Genomic DNA, 27197 nt, shown 5'->3' on the forward strand with positions numbered 1-27197 from the left:
TTCATTTTTGGGATTCCCCTAACATTTTCTTATTTTCGCTTTTCTCTTAAAGGAGAACTCCCGCAGTTATACATAGAGATCCCAAACCCAAGCCATTTTATGATCAAGTGGCATTTATCATTTAGAACAGCAGAGCAAGTGCTCTCTTTGGAAAAAATAAGAGAAAACTTGAGAATATTGCTGCATGAGGCCCATTGTTAATGGAGAGACAATACTGATAATATCTGCAACAGGACTTGCCTATATTTGGAAAGAACGAGTCACTCGAGCGTTGTCTTATCATGGCCTGCATCTGTCTCTGCTGCTGTTGTTCCTGTCTCTCCTGGTCAAGCAAGTCCTGCAGCAAGAGGGGCTGTTCCTCCAGCAACAGGGGCCTATGGCTGGAGCCTGCTTGATCATCAGCAAGCATCGCATCCTGATCCAGCCCAAAGGCCTGGTCTGCAGCCTGCCCTTGGATCTGGCTGGGGTTTCCCATTGCAGTCTCTCCATGGGTAGAGCCCATGGCCTGTTCCAAAGCCAGGGTGGGATTCAAGTCTTGCTGTGGATAGTTGCTTTGATTGAGAACGTTCGAGCTGGACACTTCTGGGTTGTTCTGAACAGCAGAAGCGGCATCCACTTGCTTGAGAGACATTTCACCTGGCTTCTCCTTGACCAGTAGACTGGACAGCACAGGTGTGGAGTCAGGGACACTCACTGACTGGGAGAGCTGAGATGCTGTTGGCTGAGAAAGGTCTGAGCCCTTGATATCCCCAGAGGCAGTCAAGCCCAGAGGTTGAGACAAACTAGTGTTGGGTTCTGTCTTAATGTCAGACTCCTCTTTCAAGCTCTGACTAGTACAAGGTTCCTGTTTAATTTTACCCGTAGGTGCCTCCAGTATATTGTCTGACTGTCCTTTTGTCGAGGCACCGGCAGAACCGCCATTCCTCTTCTCTGAAAGTGCTTTCTGTGGATCAGAGGTCTCATTGTGGTCCTCTATAGGATCACTGAGGTCCAGATCCTCATTGAACATGTCCTTCTTGACATCAAGATCCAAGTCAGTTTCAGTGTAAGCTATGATGTCAAATTTTCCAGATGTCAGGAAATCATCAAGGTGCAAGTCATTTGTTTCCAGATCCAAGTCTTTACCATCTTCCGGATCTAGGTTGAGGTTTTCCAGATCTGCGTCAACCAAATCTTTGACCTCAACATCCTCCAAGTCTTTCACAGCTGACTCGTCAGCATCCAGCTTCTCTCCTTCAGTGCTGGACATCGGAATTTCATCTGTATGCTCAGTGGGAGCCACAGGGAAAAGATTCACTGGCGCAATGTGGGACGATTCACTTGAGGCCGGTTGACTCATGGACCTCATAAGGGGCGGCTGCTGAAGACCACCAGGCCCTGGTAAGCCAAGTGACTGGTTCAGGTTGTCCATGCTGGAGGACATCTGCATCTGAGGAGCAGATCCTTGGTGTTGATTCATCATGGTTCCTTCCATGAGCCTGGGACCTTGATTAGGTGGGAATCCCATCTGCTGCCTGACATTGAACCCTGGTAGCCTGTGCTGTTGGGCAAGGGGGTCCATGGGGCCGCCCTGCATGCCGGCAGGCCCAAACGGGAGTCGAAACCTGCTTTCTGGGGCTCTGTGTCTCAGCTCAATGAAAGGCTGACCCATGATGTTGTGCTGCTGCACTGGCATTCCCCGAGGGGGGAAGTGCTGGGGGCCCATGGGAGGGCCACCGAATGGCTTCCCAAGTTCAACGGAGATGGACCTCCTCATCTGCGGGTGAGCATCCATCATGGCCTCCTGCATTGGGTGTGGAGGTCTGAGAGGCCCATGTGGCCCTTGTCCACCAGGAAACCCAAATCTGTTGAGTTGAGACATTTCTTTTAGCATGGATTTTTCAGAGCATTAATATTTAAACGGCTAAGAACAAATAATAGATAGTATGGAAAACATTCATCCATTATTAATTACATTAAAAACCATCTCCAACATTTGGCATTCTGCTGACCCACCTCTGCATGTGTTGCCTTATGCCCATGTTACTGCCATCTGGAAACTGCCCCTCCATGGCAATCGGACCATGCTGGTCACCTGGGAAGGGTCCAGGAAACCTCATGGGGCCTCTCACTGGCCCTGGGCCAGGGTATGGCGGTGGAGGTCGGTTGAAGATCTCCACCTGTGGCCCTGGTCCCCCCTGACTCCAGTGCTGTGGGGTTCCTGGGGCCATGGACATGGGGTTCTCCTGGGGCCCCTTCTCCTGTCGATTGGCACCCTTCTGCTGCTGCTGTTTCAGGATAAGCTCTCTGATTCTCTGACGCTGTGGAGTCAAAAACAAATGCATGGTAAATAATATAGAATGTTACGGTTTAACATTCAGTTTTAGAATTTCATCTCAACATTTAAATGCATCTTTTACAATATACAACCATCCAGTGATTTAATGAAACACAATGCATATAAAAATCCAAAAAAAAATGCATGTAAAAAAAAAATCAAACCTGTCTCATCCTCTCCTCCGCCTCCATCAGTGAAACACTTTGAGCTTCGGGTGGTGCGGAGAATTGTGCAGGGTGAGGCATCTGCCCAGTGGCCATGGGGTTGAGAACGTGCCCCACCATTCCCTGTGTTTCCTTCTCGACTTGCGGGCGAGGCGTCATGGGCGCCTGCTCAAACGGGTCGTGGACGGGAGTCTGGTTCGGTGGGATGGACGGCAGAACTATACTTTCATCGTGCATTCCAGGATGCTTGGGTGTCATCGGGTGAGCGAACGCCTCCTGGGCCCTGGCCTGAGGTGGAGAGAAAGGATCTTGATTGACCATGTGGCCTGGTCTTGCCCCGGGGCGCGGGGTGCCCGGGGCCTGGGCATACGGGTCATTCAGCATCTGCTGGGGCCCTCCCATGGGCATGGGTCTCGGTGTGCCAGGAGGCTGAGCATAAGGATCAGGGTTCCTCTGGCAGCCAGGGGACTTGGGGAACCTGTCGCCCATCCCTGGGTGCGGAGTCCCTGGTTGCTGGGCGTAAGGATCCACGGCCAGGGATGGCGAGAGCCTGGGGCCTGGGCGGGGAGTGGTGGGCGGGTGGGAGTATGGGTCTGAGGAGGGGCTATACTGGTCATGTGGCCTAGGTGTGCCTGGAGGGAGAGCATATGGGTCAGACATGGGCCGAGGCGTGCCTGGAGGTTGGGAGTAGGGGTCATACTGGCTGTAATCAGGTCGAGGGGTAGGGGGTGCGTGAACATATGGGTTCTGGGCAGATTGTCTCATTACTGGGCCAGGCTGGGAGAACTGGTGGGGCTGACGGGAAGGCCTTTGGGGGTTGGCAAACTCCTGGCCCATGCCAGGCCGCGGAGTGAGCGGGGGTTGGGCATACGGGTCATCCAGCCTTTCGAACGGGTCCCCGCTCGGCCGACGCTGCCCGGGGTGCATTCCTCCGTATGGGTCCTGGGCTTGACCGGGTGGCATGGGGGCTTTGAAGAGCTGGACAGAGCCCGACTCGTTGCTCCCTGGGATGGGCGTGAGCAAGGGGCGCGAGTACGGGTCGGAGAGGATCATCCTATTCTGGGCGCCTCGCTGGTAGGCCTCCTTGCGCTGTGCGGGTCTGGAGAACGGATCGTGACCCGGGGAGCCCATCATGTGCCTCCCCTCCATAGAGGGGCTGGCCCTCGGGGGGCCCATGGGCTTCAGGAAGGGGTCTCCAGAGGTTACAGGCCTGGGGGTGTCCGGAGGTTTGGCATAGGGATCGCTGCTCAGTGACGTCGGAGACCCAAAGGGTTCATGCTTGCCTCTCTCCTCTGAAAGAGACCTGGGCGACTTCCCCGACTCAACAGAACCCCTGCGCTGCGCGCTCGTACCCATGGGCGGTGGCCTTGGCGTGCCCACCATCTTGGCGTAAGGGTCGCCGGGAGACGACGGCCTCGACCCAGACGAGCCAGGGGAGAACATCTGCGGCGACTGAGGCTGGGAGGACGAGCCCTGGCCACCGGCCGACGGAGGGGGCAGCTGCGGACGCAGGAAGATGTCGTCCTTGGACGCGATGTGAGGGGTCGGTCGGGAGAAGGTGCTCTTGGACTGCTGCATGGGCGACAGGTTGTCGCTGCTGGACTGGGACAGCGGGCTCTGGCCGCCAGAGTTTTCCCCGTCGCCGCCGGTCTGCTGCTGCTGTTGCTGCTGCTGCTGCAGCTGCTCGTTCTTGACTTGCTCCAGCTTCTGGGTGGCTTCGATCTTCGCTTGCTGCTTGCTCTTCTGTCTCAATTGCTGGTGTAAGAAAGGGCAGATGAAGTATATATTATTGAAAGGGGAAGAATTAATGGATATAATAGATGGATATTTTCAGATACAAGACGCCATTGAGAATACAATTAGAAAGACTGACTGACATCTTATGCAACGACACACCCACAAACCTTCGGATAAAAAATCTTTCGCACTCATTCACCTTTTCAGCGGACTGTATTGGCTTTTGGCAAACGGCGAGAGCAGCTGTGCTGTGTTTGGGTGCACATCACAGCTTCTGTCTGATGTCTCAGCCAGTTCAATTCCATCTATTGATGATTTCATGCTTTGATTCGGGCAGACTTTCTTTCAGCGCCAGTGTTTGCCTGGCTCTTGAAAATGAGACACTCAGAATTCGCCTCGCCAAGTTTATTAAAAAAGCCCAGTCACCCAAGGACTTCCAATTAAAGTGGCTAACTCTGTCTATAAACTTGAGTGCCTATCGCAAGTCTCAGAGTTTTATCCCGTTTATGGGACCGCAGGGTCATTCAGGTGACACAGAGAATATAAACTGACTCGGTGCCACTGCTACCCAAATGTACATGGAGATGACAGGCTGTCCAATCAGATTTCGGGGGAAAAAACCTCAAAAGAGCCAGCACAATGTCAACATACATCAAGTCTGTCACATAAAACGTTGTATTATCGAACACATCAAAACTTGATACCTTGCAAAGCACACCGTGATGGCTCAAAACTCTTTGTCACAGGGCTAGCCCTAGTCAGTCTTTCTAGAAGCCAAAGTTTTGAATCCATTTTCCATAATGAATGTCAAACTTGATAAAAAAAAAAATAAGGAAGTATTTAAAGCGGGGACATACTCTCACCTGTCTGAGCTTCCACTCCTGCTCCTGCTCGGACTCCTTGTGCTTGAGCGGGTCCTTGAAGAGCAGCTCTGTGTCCAGCGGCGGGATGGCGGGGTCGAACACCTCCGGGGGCTGGGGCAGCTGCACCGGCTGCTGGGCGTGTGGCCTCTTCACAGGCTCATTGGACATCTGGACTTTGTTGATGCGCAGCGCTGCTCGGTTGTCCCTGGCTTTTTGCTGGAAATCAGAGAGAGAGAGAGAGTGAGTCAGTCAGTCAAATTGCCGACTGAGGCGACGTCAGATGAGGCATTTGGATTTTTTGTTGCTTTGAACAGAAATGGATGGGAGTAAAGTGGTACTGAGGAGTCCTTTTGAAATGATTACACCAAAGTTCATTATTAATTAAGAGCGGGTCCTCCTGTATTTGTACTTTCGGAGAATTTAATTAAAAGTGCAGGGAGGAGACTCTGAACTCTGTGCTTTCACTGCAACCTGTTTAAATAGATCTAGGATATGGTTTATTTAATTACAGCGGCTTATCTGGGTAAGGCTTTTTATCTCCCCAGCCTAAATGAGTGAGTTCAACAGCAGAGGTTTACAAGGAAAAGACACTCACTGAGACCGCACTTGAGGGATTCTACTTACCACATATGGGGCTCTGTCCTGTGAACTGGCTTTTCTCCAGAGTTTTGCAATTTGTTTGACTCTCGTAGACCAATCTGCAGCGCAAACATAGAGGGAGACACAGATGAATAAAACGTAACTAACGAAACTGGTTTATATTCACAACGATCCAGGGGTGATTCACAGCCATTTTGATCTGATCCATTGACACCTGATGTTTATTAGTTGTTTTATGTTTTCTTACAAAATGAAAAATCCAATCAAAAGACATCAGGCTTAGCTGCTCATCGGTCTACTAAGGTGTGGGGCACATAATGAATAGAATAGAATAGAATATATACTTTTTTGATCCAGTGAGGGAAATTCAGTTCTCTGCATTTAACCCAATTTAACCGAATTAGTGAACACACAGCACACAGTGAACACACAGTGAGGTGAATCACACAACCCAGAGCAGTGAGCTGCCTGCCCAACCAGCGGCGCTCGGGGAGCAGTGGGGTTAGGTGCCTTGCTCAAGGGCACTTCAGCCGTGGACTGGTCGGGGATCGAACCGGCAACCCTCAGGTTACAAGCCCAAAGCCCTAACCAGTAGGCCACGGCTGCCCCAAATGAAACTGAGGCTCTGTGAATACACACCTGGGTATTCCTCCTTGAGGTTGGGGAAGTTGACGTTGGTGTAGAGGACGGGCGCCACAGTAGCCAGCTCTCCGAGTGTCTCCTCCTTCTCCCACTTGAGCGTGCTTTTCTGGGCAGTGGACATGGCGTCACCCTCCCCCTCGGCCCCTGGTCCCGGTCCGGGCACTGGAGGTGGGCCAGCACCGGCCCAGGCACCACCCACCCCACCGGGCACGGGATGGAACTTGTGCTCCCTGTGAAAAAAGCAGAGATTTAAACAACTCAATCTTAACACATTATGGGGTAATAGTACATTTGCTGATCCATCTACACCACATCTACAACCCTATTGCCATCACTAGTGTGGAGTTAACAAAATCAAAGATGCGAAAAAGTATAAGGTCCATACTAGTTCATCAGGCTGCATTAGCAATGCTAAGAAAGACACTATCCATTACAAGTTCATCCATTAAACAGTCCAAGAGAGAGAGAGAGAGAGTGGTACAGTATGCTTCTGATCTTGCATATGGCTGTTGTGTTGTGTTCCTGCTGTACCTCATGTTGTCTGGGAAGGGCATGCGCTGCAGTGGGCTGAAGTTGCCAGTCATGCAGGAGCCGGCTCCAGGGTTCATCTGGGATGGAGGGAACTGCTGGCTGGGGTCCACCAGTCCGTTTACCATCGGCATCCGTGGAAACATCCCATTTCCTGAACAAGCGTAAAAAGAATACTCAACTCAATCATTCCTATGGTGCTGTGTATTTTGTGATACCCTCTGTATTTCTGAACGAATTAATGAAAACCCAAATCTCATGCGGCATGGATCCACGTATTTGATGCTAATATTCCGTGACTGTCTGTCTGTGTAGTCGAGCTGAGTGCCCAGAGGAGAGGCTGCCAGTACCTGGAGCAGAAGGGGGGTGAGGGAGAGTGGCACCCTGGGGTCCATGCATGGCGGCAGGGCCCTGCTGCTGCGGCACCTGATGGGACCGGCTGGTGCTGGGGCTGAGCACTGCCGTGAAGAGGTCCTCTACGTCCTTCCCCTCCAGCTCTGTAGGGGGCAGTGCTATGATTAACTAACAGCTGGAGATTGGGGAAGCTTAGTAATGATAATAACACACACACACACATTCTTTTTCTCACTCTCTCTCAGACAGACAGACAGACAAACAGACAGACAGACACACACACCACACAAACCACACACACCACACACACCACACACACCACACACACGTATTGTACTGTCACTAGCAAAGAGAGAATATCCAGAGCACACACGTAATCAATGTCCACAGCATGACATGGATTATACATACCTGGAATTTTGTAGAGTTTGCTGAGAATGGACTCTGTGATAAAACATGAAGAAACAGTGTTTGAATTATTTTTACAGCTCAAAACAAACAAAAAACAATAATAACCTGAGATTTCTGATGGCATTCATAGGACTACCAATCTAATAACTAGTGTACCATCATTGCCTGTGCTGCAGTAAGGCAAAAGACGTACCGTCGGTGACCATCTTGTCCAGCTCAGGGCTGAGGATGCCATCCAGGGGCTCCTCATGGATGCCACGCACCCCCCTGCCCGAGTGACTCTGGGGCCCTGCAGGGGATTCCTCTGCCATGTCCAGTCCAGCTGTACATGCATGCAACCAGGCGCACGCACACGCGCACACACACAAATGCACACACACATATACAAACACAGACACAGACACAAACACATACACAACACATATACACACACACACACACACACACACATTACTATATTACCACCACTTATATGAGACCACCAGCTTGTTGATTAATGCCAAAATAAGGTTTGACAAAAAAGTGCTTAATGTTTAGCCTGGGTTTTCCCATACTGCCTTGCGCGGTGATTTCAATCCCGCTGCTAAGCCAGTCTGGAAACTAACGCCCAAATGTTCGCCTGATGTTGGCGAACCAATCACAGAACATCCGAGAAGTTTCCGTTGCCTTCTTGCGTCTACATTCGACGCCAAAGGATTTACGGCAGCCCTTAGCGTTGCATACGAACGAGTTGGGTGAGCTATGCGTATTTGATAGACATCCGTGGCGCCCAATGAACGGATCTGGGCATTTTTTCAAATACGAGAAAATGAACGTCTGGTTGCCAGACCACGTCTCATTTGAGAAGTGGTAGGCGTTAGCCAGGCTACTTAATGTTAGCACTGCAATAATAAAGTGAGGTCTGAGCGATGACCTTATACAGCTGGTTTGTACCTTGTGTGACTGAGTAAGGGGTCACAGTCGCAAGCCAATTAGCATTTTAACATTTTTTTTAAACATAGTTGACACTGCTGGAGCGACGCCTGGCATTTCTGATTATTTTATCTATATTTATACAAAAAATATTATTGTTGTTATTATTATTATTATTATTATTATTATTATTATTATTATCATTATTATTCAGTGCTGCATAAATAGAAATCCACAAAGCCATTGTGAAGTCAAGGCCCTCTACGGGGGTCCATTAAATTGCCTCTCTTTTCACCACCCCTGCCTGCACAGTGCCGAAGGCCACACTCCAGCGGCTCTCCTCTGAAAAGGCTCCTAGAATGCTGCCCACTCCTGCGCTGTAATGAGGTGGCGTCCTTGGCCACCCACCTCTGCCGAGCGCCCAAATCGCCATGCCGTTTTCAATTAGCTAGAGAGCGCAGCGCGAGAGAGGGCCACCTTTTCACTGAGCGTCAGGAGCCCATTCCAAACTTATGATGGAATACTTTATGACGGATAATGGACCCATTACCACCGCGGCTACTCAGGGCTGGGAAAAAGGCATATGCTGCAAATACGCAACCTCTGAACAGCACTCAGTCCTCGGTGCCCTTGAGATCAGCACGACTTGGAAAGATGCGAACAGTTTTTACATTTTTTTTTCTAAGTAAGTGGAGTCTATTACATGAAAGGCCCAGAGAGACTCATTGATGGGGGAAGCGGCAGAATAACTTGAGAAGAAGGATAAGCATAGTGCAGCGTGAAGTTGCAGTGGGAACCAGTGTGAGGTTCAAATGATGACACAAATGATGTAACATGCTGCGTTGCTAAGGTTGCTAAGTACTAAGGCTAATGTTGGCACATGTGGATGCAGCAAACAAAGGTCACAAGTGGTTTATTTCCATTTACAGAATGTGCATCTCTTTATGGGTCCAAGGGTTGGAGACAATGTCACACAAAAGCAATTAGATATCGAGTTCAATCGACAGGTGGATGGATGAAATAAAGAAAGTGTGAGAATGACAAGCAAAAACATGCATGTTAGGCTTTGCACACCCATGTCCCATATACATACTCTCTCTCACACACGTACACGCACACGCACACACACACTGAAATAGACAGCTAAAACTAACTAGGGGCAGGCTGCTGGGCTCTTACCAAAATTAGGGGGAGAGCCATCAACCTGGAAAGGGCTAAAATCAAGACCTACAGAAACCCAAACCAAACAAGATGAGTGAACAGCAGCACAATGGTGAGACAGACAAACAGCCACAAGAACCAAAACATCACACAGAAATCAATCAGAGGACAGCAATGCAAAGCCTCAGAAGCGGTACCGCTAGTCAAACAGAAAGAGACACGAAATGGAGGACTATGAGCATGGCAACAAAAATAACAAAACTGGGTAGCGTTTGCATTGGTAGAATGTAGAGTAGAATGATTTCATATAAATCAAATGCTGAGACGCAGACAGACCGAGAGCAGAGAGAGACAAAGAAAAGGAAGAGCGAGTGAAAAAGAGAGAGAGTGAGGTAAGAGAGGGGAAGGAGAGAGAGAGAGAGAGTGTGAGAGAGAGAGAGAGAGAGAGAGAGAGAGAGAGAGAGAGAGAGAGAGAGGGAACAGTCTTTGGTTACTGTCAGCTGCCTACCTGATTCATCGGAGGGCTTTCCCAAGTCTCCTGACAGTATCCCCAGTAGATCCGTGTCAGTATTGAGCACGTCAGTCAGGGCCACCAGGGGGTCATCGCCACTCCCTGAGGATCCAACAGAGACAGAGCTTGAGACGGCTGAGGAACTGATCCATCTCGCTCATATGCACAGGGGATACAGTACTATACGCCATTTAACAGACAATTCTTGCAGAAAATGTGTGTGTGTGTGTGTGTGTGTGTGTGAGGAATGTGTATGTGTGTCAAAAGAAAAGAAAGTATGAGTAAGAGAGAGATATGTGGTGGGTGGGTGCTTGCTTTTATGCATGCTGCTGCGTGTGTGTGTGTGTGTGTGTGTGTGTGTGTGTGTGTGTGTGTGTGTGTGTGTGTGTGTGCGTGTGTGTCTATGTGTGTCTGCACTTACGGGATGCGGCTGCTTTGCCAGGTGTGGCGGTGCCTGCGGTGGACGTGTTGCTATGGAGAGACTCGGCCGAGGGGCTCATGTACTGGGGGCGGGGCGTCTTCCTGCCCGTCTGCACACGCTCCTCCTCCAGCAGGCCTCGCTCCGCCCCCTGCCGACTCTGCTTGCTCTTGTCCAGCAGGTCTTTGCCGAAGAAGGCCTCCTGCACATACCGGCACAGAATTTTAGCACAGCGCAAAGTACAGGGCGTCCATGTCGAGGGGTTGTGCATCATGGCATGGTGTGTCAGGATTGAAATGGATGCAAACGATCCATTTCACAATAACAAATCTCAACCGATTTTCATTTGATTGTTGTGAATGACGGGTGATTTGTATTTAGAAACAGGGACTCCTTACGTTCGGTGTCAACAAAACAAATTCATTCGTAGACTCTGAGGTCTCAGCATACAAACACAAACAACTGCACAATTTCATGAAATGTTTGCCAGTGTTATGACGAGGAGGCTAGTCTCAGTGGAGACTTCTCTTTTAAGCGGCGGCGCAGCGGAGTGCCTACAACATCAGGTGCAGAACATATGTGCAGATGGGCCTGCTGCAGCGTTGCCTCTGACTGACGACGTCGAGAAGCGAAGCAGCAGATGGCCCCTGAGCAGAGCTACTTTGCCCTCATTGGCTCAGTGTGTGTCACAGCCTCTCTACCCTACTGTCCTAGGAAAGGCCTCCTCCACATCTCCCTCTCCATTGCCCTCATTGGTTCAGTGTGTGTCACAGCCTTTCTACCCTACTGTCCTAGGAAAGCCCTCCTCCACATATCGCTCTCCACTCCTCTAGAAATGCCTCCTCGCTTTTCTTCTGCCTCAGGACACTCATTTATTAAACCCCGCGACGCACGATGCAGTCATGATGATGCACTCAGGGCACCCGCGACAGAATGACGCACTTTGGCAACAACGTGCGTTCCCTTTTCTCAAGCGAGTGACGTCATAGAGTCTGCCCCACCCACCTCCCTCCCCTCCCCACACCCCCTCCCCCTCAGTCTAGTTAGCCTCAGCAGCACAGCTGAGCTCTCTGAGTAGACATGAAGGCACCCTGCTGTGGAGGCGCCATAAAAGCACAAGCGTGCCTCCCAGAAACTGAATAATTCATTCCAGGGGGGCTCCTCCCTCTACGGAGCGCCTCAGTGACCGACTCAAAAAAGGACTCCGATGACGGGGAAGGGCCCAGGAGCCCCCGCCAGTGACAGCCAGCGTTAAGATAATGCAACTCACGTTGGTCCAGTTTTCAAAACAGGAGAGCGGTGTTCTCCGAAGCCTCATTAAAGCGCAGGCACTCGTACGCCTAAAGGAAACTCTCGGGAGGTGCAAAGGGAAGGGTCTTAAAAAGGCCTGTCAGTCTCAGGAAAAGTCAAACTCGGATCAACATTCAAAGCGTCAGTTTGAAACGCAAACAAGAGAGGGTTTCATAGGAGGACACCAGGGAGAGGAACGTCGTTTAAACTCTCCGTGGATTCCTCACAACACACCCCTACTTAGGCGAGTGTATAGCTTGCTTGCTAATGTTCCAACGCAGTGTTCTATCTTTAGTGGTTGCCTAGCGATGCGGCAGCATGCGGTGACCTTCCCCCGTAAGGTGAGGATGGTGAAGGCCGATGGTTTATGGCGCGTATCATGTTCTACAACATCTTGGGATTCTTTCAGAGCAGCTTGTCTGGCTGAGAGCGCGTGCTGATGTGCGGACAGATGTGGCAATGAAGTAGGAGGCAGGACAACAGGAAAGTGGGTAAAAGGCCAGCCCACAGTAAGACTTCAAAATAAGTTGTGCTAAAAAAGTTGATTTGTACAGTCCCAAGTCCAATTAAACTAAACGAATTTGATAATACTCCCAAACAATTATACTGATAAATCATCAGAATCATAATTATCAGAACGATAATCCTCTCTCGTGTTTACATCTCAAATTATGTTTTCAGAGATAGATGCTGAATTTATTTATTTATTTAAATGGATGTTAAAATGGATTGAGTCCGAGCAAGATGGAGCTAGCAACACACCTGCAGGTAGGTGGGAAATTCCTCTTCCAGTTTGGTCTTTTTCTTCCTGTACCGTTTCCTGGTCTTCTCTGGGAACTCGGCTACAGGAGGCTTCTCATCCTGTGGGGTGTCAGGAGTTGGATCCCCCCAGGCTACAGAGAGCAGACATCACCATTGATGTATTACTTTTTTGAGGGGTGATGGGTAAAGCATAGATAGCATGGATACACACACACACACACACACACACACTCATATGCAGAGCCACAGAATAAAAGAGAACTTAGATGTTAAGATGCCTGCCACTCAAATGGGTAGATATTCAGGGGTGAGTTACTGAAGAACATGAGAGGTACTCACTTTCGTCCTTAACCGGCGGGATCTCGGAGAGAGAGCCTGTCGAGTCCTTCCTAGTCAGGGCGGGCTTGGCCTTAGCTTGGCCTGCTTTGTTCCTCTGGCGAACCATGAAACCCCCAATGCCTATGGAACAAAGCCTTGATAAGAATCCAAAAACCCTTACTTTTAGTGAAAGGCCTTAAAAATTTGACTTTTTCAGTATGCTTCCAAAGAATATACAGTACATTAATAATAGTTATCTAGGCTTTAGCATACCATCAAGCATACTAAAAAAAAGTAATGTTGATCAGTAAATAAAACCAAAATAAAGGGCTATTATTACTACTACTAACCTTACTCTTATTATCAATTTGAGACCGAACAGAACAAAAACAGCTGAGGGAGGATGAGAGCAAGATGAAACAGTGTAAAAGACACCAGCGGAACAGGACATAGGTGACAAAAGATGAAATAGTACATCATCGGAGTAACCTTCACTGAATAACTGATCTTTATCTCATGTCTTTTCAATGCTGGCTTCATTGTAACATCACAGAAATATTGAAATAAGTGTTTTCAGATGTGAGTGCCATCTGTGATGCCTTGGCTTTTAACTTCTTTATCTTTAATCTAACGAATCATACTACAAAATGGGAAATCCTAAAATTGAAAACTACATGTCTGTGAGGGATTATGGGAAGGAAATATCCCACGTCTCATCTTGCTTGCTAAGCACACGCTCCCGCTGCCCATTTCACGCTCTGGTGCAGCTGCCTCCTCCAATCAGGGGCCTAGCCTTATCTGGCCTGTACGGCCTCCTCCAATCAGGGCCCTGGCCTTACCAGGCCTGTACGGCTTCCTCTTCCTCTTCTTGCCAGCTTCACCCCCTTTGGAGTCGTCGTCTACGGCCTCTCTCTCAGGGCTGGAGTCAGACTTCCCCTCACACTCCGGCTCCCCCTCTGCACAACACACACACACACACACACAAACCAAAATACACACAAAGACACAAACCCACACACACACAAACCCACACACACAAACCCACACACACACACACAAACCCACAAACACACACACCCACACCCACACCCACACACAGACACACAGACATATACATACACACATACACAGACCCACACACACAGAGAGAAAGAGAAAGAGACAAAAAACAAGGTGACGTCAGGCCTCAAGCTCAAGCAGGACTGTGGGAGGAGGACAGCAGGCATACAGCATGGCTTCCTAGCTCTCCCTGAATGGTAAGTGATCACATAAACACTCTCTTCATGGATGAGTTATAGGACAAACATCATTTAAAATCATCACAGCAAGTGTTGACATTTCTCTGGAACTTGAGAAACGGAGAGATATGACTCTCCACTGATAGAGCATTTGGAGATTTCACAAAGCCGAGAAAGCAGAGTAGCTTCAAGACAGCTCACAGTAGAATCATGGCTGTGCATTAACTTATGAGATGAGGGCCTTCAGCAATGATTGTATCTATTTCTACAAATGAATTTAAAACAATCGGAATCCAGTAGGCCCCTTTACAGCCATTACAAAGCAACACATGCACATTTTGCATGGGCTCAATGTAATTGGAAAAATGCCATTGAGAAAAGACCACATTAACTTGCCGAAGTTTCTCACTCAAAGATGCCTGGTTCAGCAGTCTGAATTGACAATGTCTAGCTGTAACTTTATGTATTGAATGGTGATGAGGTTAAAGTTATAGCTGACTAGTATCTAGCCAACACTTTTATCCTAAGTGACCGAAGCTTGCGGAAGCAAGTTGGAGAACAGAGCCCAGGCCCGACCGATGGTTAGGCGGTGACATCACCGCTCGACCACGCCCGCCATTTGTGCACCTTTACCCCGGCTGTCGTCCAGGTCGACCTCGCGGGAGAGCTCCAGCGGCTGGTCGGGGAGGCTCTGCAGCACGGCCACGCTGTTCTGGTTGATGATCTTCAGCTTGAGCTTGGGTTTGGGCCGCCGGCGCCGCGAGGCCGCCGCCGCCAGGCTCTGGAGCTGACTGAGGCCCGACTCGGTCAGGCACACGCCGTCCTGAGTGTAGGTCCGCGCCGGATCTGAGGGACACACACACGGCTCTTAGACCCAGTGCAGTGCATACTACCACAAGAGGCATTCAGGACAACCAACATCGTTCACCATGCTGTTAAGTTCAATGAGGTGATTCTCATTATATGCTGTTGACAGGACTCCTATTGGTTATATAAACAGATACAAGGGATACAAGGTTTATGTGACACATAGAAATACTAACATAAAACATATAGAGAAATTTAGTTTGGTGTTCAGCTTTTTTACTCAGATCAGACCCCCATCAGTGGTGAGAGCTTACCGAGGTCTTTAACCTTTGGGAAGGACTGCACAGGAACAGGGGGCTCGTAGGCCTCTGCGGCTGCCATGGCTGCTACCGCTGCTATCGCTACATATTTAAAAAAAAAAAAACAACAACATCATTAATTAGATCTACATCAAAGTGCTGATGCAGCACAACTACACAACACATCTAAAGTGATCAAATCACCATCCAATTCATCTCCCTGAGGGACACCAATTGTGATAATACATTACTGCATGCATTTACATTTGTGCATGACGGCAAGATGAGGCAGGGTCATGATTTTATTGGGCTTTTTTTCTATGACTCGGCCCTGTGTTATGCAAGAGCTAATCAAGCTGCAGGATGCCCTTACTCTCAGAGGGGGAGGCGCGGCCTCGGCACTGGGTACAATCAAAGCCATTGTCCACGGCAACCTCCACTTCCTGCTCCGAGTGCAGGCCTTGGCAGGAGGCATGAACCCACCTGCAGCAGAGAGCGGAAGAAAAAACACATCATCAGCAGGCGGAGGAGCAGAGGACGCTTTAGTGTGTCACTCGGTTTGTCTGTCTGTGTGTGTGTGTCTGTGTGTGTGTCTGTGTGTGTGTCTGTGTGTGTGTCTCTGTGTGTGTCTCTGTGTGTGTCTCTGTGTGTGTCTCTGTGTGTGTCTCTGTGTGTGTCTCTGTGTGTGTCTCTGTGTGTGTCTCTGTGTGTGTCTCTGTGTGTGTCTCTGTGTGTGTCTCTGTGTGTCTGTCTGTGTGTGTCTGTCTGTGTGTGTCTGTCTGTGTGTGTCTGTCTGTGTGTCTGTCTCTGTGTGTCTCTGTGTGTGTCTGTGTATGGTTTTACTGCTCATCTCTGAAGACACACAAGGTTTTCGGGGGGGTCTGTACATGAACAAACCACTGATTTCTTGGGTGTTCAACTCAACTCACTGCTCCCATGTCCATTGGAGAGAGCGCTCTAAAATAACTGTGCCTGGTCTGCGTCTGCATCAGAGTGCAGCAGCTCTTCCTGAGCGAGAGTGCAGCAGCATGCTGCAGCAGAGCTGGGCGTTGGGCTGTGGAGGCGGCGCACGCTCACACACACACACACACCTGTCACACTGGCGGCACTGCACGATGATCTCCTCCTCGCTGTAGTCCAGCAGGCAGCTCGGGCAGCTGGTGAGGCTGGCGCAGGGGGCACACTGCGTGTAGTTGTTCTGCCACTCGCCACGCAGGCCCGGAGAGGTGGCACCGCACTGGGTGCAGGACACACACCTGATGGGTGGGGGAGAGAGAGAGATGAATGGGACACACAGCATGGATGCAATGGCATGTTCTGTTTCAGGCCTCTTCCAGATTGGGGTGCCGGACTGATGTTGACCCCTTACACCCGTTTTACTGACCAGCCATGGAAGACCAGATGCAAAGTACAATCAGGACAATAGAACAACATGCTGTTCAACCATTAACATGGGATGCAGATGTCACGCTAAAAAGGTGGGGCCAGCTACCTTCATTCAAACCACTTTCTGCATTATCTGACACACTCTGTTACCAATACAGTGTGTGTCTGGAGTAAAACATAGGTTCAGTATGTCTGCATCTCAGGTCTTATAAAGGACAAAAACGATAGCGATGTCCTAAAACAAGGTTGGTGTGTCCGTGAGTGCGGTTACCATTTGCACTTCCAGCCGCCGTTGGGCACGTTCTGCAGGGGCGGGTTCAGGCAGTAGGTGTGGTAGCTGATGTCACAGTCGTCGCACAGCAGCAGGCGGGCCGGGTCAGTGGCCTGTCCACACGCCTCACACACCGTGCACTCCAGGCAGCGCCAGCCCTTACTCAACACCACCCGGGTGATCTGACACACACACACACACACACACACACACACACACACACACACACACACACACACACACACACACACACACACACACACACACACACACACACACACACACACACACACACACACACACACACACACACACACACACACACACACACACACACGGACAGACACACACACATGGGGAAAAGAGCGAGAGGGCGACATAAGAACATCAGACGGAGAGTGTGTGTGCATGTCTGTGTGTATGAGTCAGCACATGGTGGTGGTTGTGTTTGGCCAACCACGAGTAAGCAGATAAATGAATAAGAGAGAGCGTTGGTGTGTGTGTGTGTGTGTGTGTGTGTGTGTCTGCGTCTGTCTGTTGGTCTGTCTTTTTGTTTACATGGGGAAATGTGCAAGAATGTCCGCGTGTGTGTACGTGCACATGTGTGGCCCAGATCTTAGCGTCTGCTTTAAGTGGCAGCATTATCTGATAAGGACCAAAGGCATTGCAACAGACTTCCAGTTGACTGAGTTACAACTCATGTTTAGGTGCGTCGTTTAATCCACTCAAGCCACACACACACACACACACACACAATTCCTGGTCTGTTGCCATGTTAGTCACTTTAATCTATGAATACACCTTGAATGGTATCAGTCATCCTCTCATAACCACAGAGGCCTAACAAGCAGGTAATCAGATGCTTTAAATCCTTTGCAGCTGAGGGCTTTGATGACAAAAGTGCTGTGAAAACACAAGGTCTTCACTGTAAACATCAACTCAGGGGCTTGAACTGTGCCGCACTGTACTTGTGTGAGTGTGTGTGTGTGTGTGTGTGTGTGTGTGTGTGTGTGTGTGTGTGCAGAGATTAGCTGGCTTGGCCCTAATGAGGTTAAATGGCTGTTTTAACGTGGTGGCTTGTGGGGCTTACCTTGATGTTGACACAGAACGGGTGGTAGCACTGTCCACACTGGGCGCAGGCCAGCAGCCGTCCCTCCACACCCTGGCCAAAGCTGCCGCACACCACACACATGTCCTGGCAAAACAAGAGCGCCAGTCAGAGACCCAGAGACACACCCAGACACGCGCGCGCGCACGCACACACACACACTCACACAAGCGCGCACACACGCACGCACACGCACACACACACACACACAAGCGCGCACACACGCACGCACACGCACACACACACACACACACACACACACACACGCAGGCATGCTGAACTCAGAGGGCTGCCAAAGCACGAGACAAGACGTGCCACAAGAGACCACCCTTCACAAGACACTCGCCCACACACACACACCACCTTCTCGCACGCACATTCACATTGTGATTGTGACAGCCTAGCACACACATACACACACAATTGTTTCTCACATCAAAGTGTAAAATGTGTCAAGAATACACACACACACACACACACACCTGCTTGAGGGTGAAGGTGTCAGAGCTGGAGAAGAGGACGATGGTGTTGTGCATGGCATTCTCTTCCTCCTCCTTGAACAGATAAGAGGGCTCCGCAGCGCCCACCTGCTTGTTGAACACACACATAAACACACACACACACGGACGGACACACACACACACACACACACACACACACACACACACACACACACACACACACACACACACACACACACACACACACACACACACACACACACACACACACACACACACACACACACACACACACACACACACACACACACATACATACATACACACAGATGGGTAAAAAAGAATAAACGAGATTAGGTTAGATGAGCTCCACCAACACTTAACTCTACACCGAAACATGCGTTTCTTGGACATGTTACATCTTAGCCCCACGCCCCACATTACAAGAGCTAGCATGAAGCCAATTCTTAGCGTCCCATCGCCAATGCTGTGCTAGGATGGGCCAACGGGACACATATTTCATACAGCCCGGGGATATGGGCCATTTGTGTCAACAGGGGACGTTGAGACACAGGCTCAAATCCCACACCTTCAGCTCTACAACTGTTTAGTAGAGTAACGACTTCGCTTTAAGCACAATAATAAAAATAAAATAATGTTTCAAAAAAAATCACCAGTGCACCAGTTTGGGAGCTGGTGAGGAATGAACGGACACGTACTCCGGGGTTGGGGACGGGGCTGACTCCATTCTTCATCCTGGAGCGGCCGCGGCCTCCTCTCCCAGACAGGCCCGCCCCGCGGGGTCTCCGCCGCCCTGGGAAGCCCGAGCCTCGACCCTGAGAAGGAAGGGAGGGAGGGAGGGAGGGAGGAGAAAGAGGGAAAAAAAGATGAGAACGAAAAAAAGATAGATCTCTACTGGGGAATGGGAATAGATGCCAAGTAGATTTTACAACAGAAAACCAACAGCAGGGCCTCTGACTGGGTTATGTATGCAAAAGAAGTGACAAACACATAATAAATAGGAAGACACAATGGCACTGTTTGGTGTTTGTTTGACAATCATTTACAGGCCATTCGCTTCCTAGCCTTCCTGGAATGAATGCATTCCTTTGCACTGCCATTTACCGAAGCCTAACTTCTTTTCCTGGGTCTCACTCAGTGAACCAGGCGACCATTAATGTCAGATAACCCCCAGGATACTCTCAACACCTTCTCCTCCCACTCAATCCCTTTTCGTCTCTCTCCTGCCAATCACATTAACGAAGGCCCATTAAAGCTGACAAGATCACCGTAAGGCACACAAAGGAGCCCTTGCCATTGGCTTCAGCTAATCAATGGATCCTGATCGGTCAGTGGCTTTGAGACCTGCCCTTACTGGGCCCTCTGCGTTGGAGTTATCGTCGACCAAAGGGCCGGGGCTGCACTTTGATTGAATCAGGTTAACAGTGGAGAAAGATGGCCTTTCAAGAAAGGCACTGAGCAGAGTCTGAAATAAAAACATCAATGCACTGGGATTTGTAGCAGTAGCAATCATTTACTCCGTCACCTCAGCACTTAACAGAATAATGTCTGAAGCAAGTCCCTGAGACCCCTTGTAGTCAGTACTACCTGTGCTGCATGAGGTTGACTGGGAGGGCAGTGTGTCTCCATCGCTGCTTTGTCTGGTTCACTGAAGCATTATTAGTGATACAACGCATGGATTCTTGCTCCTCTCTGCCCATTCAACTAGTAGAGGCCAATAGCTCAGCCCTAAAAGTCCCTCCATTATACCAGTGCCGTGGCAGCCATCTTGTTTGTTCTCAAGTTAAAATGGTGGAGATGGTCTACATTACAGCATGTTCAACGGTATGATGCTGCAAAAATGAAATATATGAAATCTTCCCTTTATGTCTATAAGTTCATGGACAGTCGACAATTTTTTTATTAATCTTTGGTGGGCATTCACAGCTTTGTGGTCATTTGCGTTCTCGTTTATTCTTTTTTCCCATCTGTGTGTATGTATGTGTGTGTGTGTGTGTGTGTGTGTGTGTGTGTGTGTGTGTGTGAATGTGTGTGTGAATGTGGTGTGTGTGTGTGTGTGTGTGTGTTCTTGTGTGTGTGTGTGTGTGTGTGTGTGGGCCTGTGTGTGTTTATTGTTTAAGCCCGTGCCAGCCGTTCTCCCCGCCTGCCTCTCCTGCCAGAGGAGCCAAGCCTGGTTGAGTAGTTCAGAGGGCTGAAGCCCGGCTCCCCTCCCCCACTGCCAACACTCTGTCCCCTGCCCCCACCCCCTCTCTCCTCCCCCCTCTGCGCCTGACACCCTGGAGCTCATGCCAGCGCTCGCTGGCCTGCAGACAGACCCCAGACAGCCGCGCTCATCCTTATTACCCCTCACTCCTGCTGCTGGGCCCTGCTCCTCTGACGACAGGCACGGCGAGTGGTGACTTCATTAAAAACTTTCCCTGCCAAATGGTGGCTGGGGGATGTGTGTGTGTGTGTGTGTGCGTGTGTGTGTGTGTGTGTGTGTGTGTGTGTGTGGAGCGGGGAGGGGGGGTGGGCTTCCAATCATACCTCCTGAGCCGATGCTGGCTCCCTCACCCACTTCCACTCTCACCTTTAGCTTTTTTTTTTTTTTTTTTCAGATTGCAGCCGGTTACAAAGCAATTAATCGAGGTGACGGGACGGCAGCGGCCACTTCACTGTTGACGCCTGCGTCTGGCGTGGTCAACCAGACTGCAGTTCTTTTTTCAGCCTGTCTGCCCTTTCGCATCTGTGCTTTTCTCAAGTTCTCAAGTGGTGTGTGTGTGTGTGTGTGCGTGTGGTCGCTTGTGACTACGACTCAGCCTGTCCTGTCATGTGCGGCACATAAAAAAAAAAAAAAAAAAAAAAAAGAGGGAAAAAAAATCACTCATCCTCTAAAAGGGAAGGGAGCAGCTAACTAATTTGCTTGAAGCACCTTGTTTGCGTTTTAATGAACAGCTTGCCATTTTGGCTTCGACTCGGCCTCTATCAATCAGCTGAGGTAAAAACAAACAACGGGGCCTGCGTAATTCTGACAGCCAGTGTGCACAAGGCTGTTTTTTCCTCCCTAATAACAGCAATTTTAGAGGGGTCTCAAAATGTCAAGAGGTGGAGGCTGAGGTGTGTGTGTGTGTGTGTGTATGTGGGGGTGGGGTTGGGTTGACCATCAGCCTCTATGAGGCGGGGGTGGGGTGCTCTTGTTGTTGTTCTGGTAATTTGGGCCCCATTACGCTGTCAGAACATATCCATGAGGGTCAGCCATCGGGGCGGTCAAAGTGAAACTCATTTCCCGAGAGTTAACCCTATCCTTCCTCTTTTCAGAACATTTCCGTTTTCAGTTTCGCTCTCGGTCTCCAGGCTCAAGCTGTCCTTCACGGTCAACCTGCAGGCAAGGGGCTACAGGGCTGAGTTATTCTTTATCTTGTTTTTGGAACGAGAGAGAATTGGACAGCCATCACTGATGAAAAATTGAATAATGTTGCATTTATGTTTTTGACCCAGTGCAACACTCTGAGATTCTGGTGCTTCTACTGTTCCCAAAAACACAAGGTCATGTCAGGTAGAGGTACATACAATATTTGCGCCAAGACTCTTTGACAGAGCATGCACTTGTCTCTGTATGTGTATTGGACTGTGTCAGTGCATTTCTGTGCCAGCATGATCTCATTTTCATCTCTGTAGGATATGTGATGAGAGCAAGCCTTGGCCTTGTCTTTAGGATTCTGCATGTGTGTGTGTGTGTGTGCGTGTGTGTGTGTGTGTGTGTGTGTGTGTGTGTGTGTGTGTGTGTTTGTGTGTGAGAGCACATAGGGCTTGAGTTGGCTCCCTGCCCCCGTAGCTTGTGGATTAACACCACCGTGCCCCTGGTGCCATGCTAGCAGATGGCAGTGCCCACTGCGCCTGCCTCCTCTACAGCTCTTCCCACCCGTGCCCGTCCCCTCTGCCCTCCTATCACAAAACATCTGGTGTGGTGCCCCAGGTGGTGCCTCCGCCTCGCGTTGCCCGTCAGCAGGCCCGCATGCAGCGCCATGCCCATGTGTTTAGTGTTTAGTGCAGGAAGCGATCGCACGCCCAGTTTCCCCCCATTCACACTCATTCACATAAACACAGAGGTTAAATCCACAGAGCTGTCAGCTCTCAATCCCCAGCGGCCATGCGTCTCTCGTGGTCATCTGAGAAAGACCTGCAGCGGCCAGGGCCGTACACCCACAATGCAAAGATCTTAGATTTTTTTTTTTTCCCCTTTCTTATTTTTTTTTTTTATTTCCCATTTTCCATGTTTGTGGTTTTACCTTTTCTGTAATAAATCCCTAAGACTTAAAGCTCACTTGGCTTTCTGATCAGTCCTGTTGCGCTCAGTCTGGCTGGCTGGCTGCAACACTTCCAAACTCTCCAGCTTCCCTCCTCAACTCCCAGCCTCTAGCTACCGCCTTTCATGTTCTCCCTGCTCCCTCATCCAACCCCTTCTCCCCGCCCCATCCACCCGCCCTAAAGCCCCCTCTAGCCTCTAATAGTCTGGTATTTACCACTCTGATGCCCCAGGCAGGGGTGCTGGTGGGCTGCCTGGTCTTTGGGGGCTCCAGGGACCAGGAGGGGGAGACGGTTCGGCCTGGGCCTCTCCACGCTCCCTGGGGGTGGGATGGGTGAGAAGGAGAGGAGGAGGGGGGGGCGACAACATGCAGCAACATAAAATAACAGAGCAGGCAGAGAACACACGCATAGACACATAGAGCACTCCACATGCGCATACTCGTACATAGACAGAGAAAAAATGAGAAGAGAGAGAGAGAGGAGAGAGAGAGAGGGAGAGAGAGAGAGAGAGGGAGAGAGAGAGAATTATAAGAACAAAAAAGAGAGAGATGGCGGTTATGACTGACCAGTGCAATGAATGAATAAAACAAATGAGAGAATGAGAGATATGGAGTGTAGTGGACTCGTGTTAAGTTAAGTAATGACAGCGCTGTAAGTTACAGTACGTGGTGTGTGCTTTGTTGCCTCTGGAGCGAACCCTGTGCGATACAGCACATGCTGGGGGGTCAGTATGTTAAGGGGACCTCAACCATCAGCGACCGTGAAACAGCTCCTTGTGAAAGGTTGGCAGGGAGCACTGCTGTGACATGGCAAGAGACCCAGGGGGAGGTTAATAACCGAGTGCAACTACCATCATGCATATCCCTTTCATCAGTGTGTCATGCAGCTGTCCATGCTTCATGAATGTTTAAGGAGGCCAAAGAGAATGGGCTTTTCTCGTGTCAGACGCGCTCAGCTCAGTTCGTGCCGCCAAGCGTTCACTGGGCCTCGCAGGCAAACGCTGAGCGGCGGCGGCGTCCCTGCTGTTCTCGAGGGGACGCGGCGTGACGTGACGCTGGCAGAGGAGGAGGCTCCGTGCAGGTGGTGAGCTAGGGTGCCGACAGCACAACCCCCACCCCCGCCCACACACACACAAACACACACACACCTCAAACAAAAACACACACACACACACACACCCCTCAAACACACACACACACACACCTCAAATACATACACACACACACACACACACACACACACACACACATCACTGCACAGATTCCATGTGCCAGGAGCACAGACTGTGGCATGGAACCTTTCGCCATGGTAACTACATTAGTGGCTGGGCTTGTTTACAGGCTGGTGGGGGGGGAGGGGCAGGTGACGTGAGCCCATAGCGAGCACGAGTCTGCCCATGTGGAAAGAGGAGCCCTTTACATCACGTCTCATTTCACAGGGCGGCCCCGCCTCCACAGCCACACAATGGAGCCGCGGAAAGTAACACTCCACTCAGAGTTGGTAAATCAATGAGCAGGTGCCAATGAACAGTCTCTCGAGGCCTGTCCACACATCCAGTGGTGACTTTGAGATGACAGTAAAAACTAGTTTATAATATCACTGTAGCTAATGAGGACAGCAAAGTCCACAGTGCACATTATAGCGATTACAGCATGAGGAATGAGATCACTGGGCATTACCCTCACAGAGATTTTTGTGAATGACTGTGTAACACTTAAGGGCCAATCTCAATCCATCATAGTCTTACGTATCGGATGAACAGTGGGAACGGGCCTTAGTAAGTACAATTATGCAGCCATCAGTAATGGATTTCAAATCAGTGTAAAACTGGAGGCAAGCTTGACTGCTGCTGCACGCTCACGCTGTGAAAGCGATAAAACATTCAAACAGCCCGTGGAATCTTAAAGCCGGGGCTATGACGAGACCGTGCCCTCGTGAGTTCTCCTCTTGGCATTTTTGTTTATGGCTGTTGAAATGTGGAGAGAGAGAATGAGAGAGAGAGAGAGAGAGAGAGAGAGAGAGAGAGAGAGAGAGAGAGGAGTCTGGCCCGATTCCCCCCGCACTCAGAGGTTAACCGCGGTTGCAGGCCACACGTGTCAGGCGAGTGGGAGCGCGGGCAAGGGCGGCACGACTGCTGCAAACGGAAAGCGAAGCGAAGCGCGTGGGCGGGCACGAGCCGTGAATCACCGTGGGGACGGCGCGCTCTCATCAGACCGAAACTCCGCACGCCCACCACAGCTAAGGAGCCGTGACACTAGGTGCAGGCGGACAGACATAGCCTGCCTTCCGTAGGCTGCGTGTGTGTGTGTGTGTGTGTGTGTGTGTGTGTGTGTGTGTGTGTGTGCACATGATGCTATTTCTGTGTGAGTTTGACAACATATACTGTGTATACGGTGGAGGCACTTGTATGGAAAGTCAGAATGAGGAGACAGCAGAAGGGGGGAGCAAGACAAGCTCTGGAGCCATGATGAGAGGATGTGGGTGATTCACGCAGTCACTCACTGACAATGTGAGGGGGGAAGGGGATGTATATATCCTAGAATCTCAATCTACCTGTGACTTTCTCATGTCACGGTCATATACAAAACAAACTTATCACCTAGCGTAACTGCATAGACTTAATCTTGGTTGAATAGAAAATTAATTAAATAAAACATCTGGTTACCAATTAAAGTACAATGAGGATGTATTGTAATTGTGCACTGTAATTTGCTGCATCTACTGTAACATAAAGCGTACAGCGTAGAGACACAGGCACGCAGCGCGCTGCTCACCTGCTTCACGCGGGGTCTTCCCGGGGAGAACTTCCTCTTGGTGATGGCCGGTTTGCCCATGCCAATCTTGGGGGTCATGGGCAGAAACATGGCGGGGGCAATGGCCGTGCTGAAGTCCACTGGGGAGAACGGCGGCTCCAGGTCGGTGTCGGGCAGCGGGAGCGGGAGCTGGAGCGGCGCCTGGACCGTCTCGGCCAGAGACGTGCGCGGCGACGGCGGCGGCACCTGAGAGACGTCTGGGACGGACGATGGCTTGTGGGCGTCGCTCTTCGCCACGGCTAGAGGCGCGGGTTGGGGGAGCATGGACCCGCTGCTGGTGGTCTCCATCGCCTCGGGGGGTCCGAGCTGCGCCTCCTCCTCCTCCTCCTTCACCTCCACCATCTTGGAGCTGGACTCCTTCTCCACCTTCAGCACCTTCTTCTTCTCCATCTTCTCCTCCTCCTCCTCCTTCTCCTTCTCCGTCGCTCTCTCTTCCTTTGGCACAAGGGTCGGCCCGCTCGCCTCTCTGCTCTCTGCCTTAGCAGCTGGGGAGAAATCTGCGGAGACCTCCATGGCTTCCTCCACAGCTGGTGCTGATGCATCTGTGGGCTCTTTGGTGGGTGGGGCGGGGGCTTCGTGCTTCTCCTGCCCAGGCTCGGGCTCCTCTCCCTGGGGCGCTGCTGTGGCCGTGCTGCCCTGAGGTGGCTCAGGCTCTGCAGCCTGCAGGGGAGGCTCTGGGGCCTCAGACTCCGGCCCCTGGTTCCCCGTGTCCTCAGGGGGAGCTGCAAGAGAGAAGGACAGAGGAGGGGTCACATGTGCAAGGGTTCAGATATCATCATGTGCACTGTAAAAGGAAACCTACAAATTGTGCCTATCTCTACCATTACCATCATTATTATCAATACCATTCTGCCTTCATCATCACCATCATAACTATACTTATCTAGAATTACTGGAGTTTATTATCTATAATCACTTTTATTTGAAATTTGTTTTGCCACCATGAGCCCTCACATTCAGATTCTCCAGCGACACAGTTTGTCAGAGGTTGACTGATCGATTGGTCAGCCAATCGATTAGTCAGGCGATTAATCGGGCTGATTGTGTACATTTCTCAATAATCTGCATTGGCCAATGCCTGAGCATTTTAAGATGATTAACAAGCAGAACACGTGTGATGCCGCCCCTTGTGTCAATCAAACTGCCTCTCTACTAGCACAGCCGAGTGTTGCCCAGTAAAGCTGAAGTTAACTTGGGTAAGATTGGGAAGAACAATGCGAATATCTTTAGGCTACTTTGGAACAGTATTGATAGGGAGCCTTCTATCAGCTGTACCAAACCCAATAACGTGCCTGAGGGCTAAATTATCAAAGACTGCCGTATTGATGAGCTCCAGCGTTATCAATTCTGTTTTTTGGTCCTGGAGAATTTCTCTCCCTCGGAGGTTGTACGAGGGCATAAAAGCGCTCACACACACGCTCCAGCAGCGCCTTGATCAGACACACACAGCTTCTGCTCTTAGCAACCATGGCAGAGAAAAGCAAAACATTCAAAAGTGTGATTACACTTTACTAGTGC

General features: G+C 50.2%; 1 protein-coding gene across 12 annotated transcripts in view; it reads right to left on the bottom strand.

Moving 5' to 3' along the window:
- The window catches only part of kmt2cb (lysine (K)-specific methyltransferase 2Cb), a 73029-nt gene that overhangs the window by 16978 nt on the left and 28854 nt on the right, over positions 1-27197 (bottom strand). For 6 of the 12 annotated variants that reach the window (XM_062526422.1, XM_062526495.1, XM_062526443.1 and 3 more), the window contains 26 exons: positions 25641-26401; positions 23082-23183; positions 19233-19394; positions 18580-18684; positions 18080-18184; positions 16990-17171; positions 16424-16588; positions 15706-15815; positions 15348-15434; positions 14854-15072; positions 13828-13944; positions 13010-13129; positions 12671-12801; positions 10622-10820; positions 10198-10302; positions 9708-9755; positions 7810-7938; positions 7617-7649; positions 7202-7348; positions 6855-7005; positions 6321-6553; positions 5706-5779; positions 5076-5297; positions 2482-4236; positions 1996-2300; positions 241-1844 (listed from right to left, as the gene is read on the bottom strand). In XM_062526422.1, coding sequence (XP_062382406.1) covers positions 241-1844; positions 1996-2300; positions 2482-4236; positions 5076-5297; positions 5706-5779; positions 6321-6553; positions 6855-7005; positions 7202-7348; positions 7617-7649; positions 7810-7938; positions 9708-9755; positions 10198-10302; positions 10622-10820; positions 12671-12801; positions 13010-13129; positions 13828-13944; positions 14854-15072; positions 15348-15434; positions 15706-15815; positions 16424-16588; positions 16990-17171; positions 18080-18184; positions 18580-18684; positions 19233-19394; positions 23082-23183; positions 25641-26401 — 7371 coding nt within the window. The remainder of the gene's footprint in view (positions 1-240; positions 1845-1995; positions 2301-2481; positions 4237-5075; positions 5298-5705; positions 5780-6320; positions 6554-6854; positions 7006-7201; positions 7349-7616; positions 7650-7809; positions 7939-9707; positions 9756-10197; positions 10303-10621; positions 10821-12670; positions 12802-13009; positions 13130-13827; positions 13945-14853; positions 15073-15347; positions 15435-15705; positions 15816-16423; positions 16589-16989; positions 17172-18079; positions 18185-18579; positions 18685-19232; positions 19395-23081; positions 23184-25640; positions 26402-27197) is intronic. The other 6 variants (XM_062526509.1, XM_062526478.1, XM_062526462.1 and 3 more) reach the window with 6 other exon arrangements.

Source organism: Sardina pilchardus, chromosome 2, assembly GCF_963854185.1.
Source record: "Sardina pilchardus chromosome 2, fSarPil1.1, whole genome shotgun sequence".
Classification (NCBI taxonomy): domain Eukaryota; kingdom Metazoa; phylum Chordata; class Actinopteri; order Clupeiformes; family Clupeidae; genus Sardina; species Sardina pilchardus.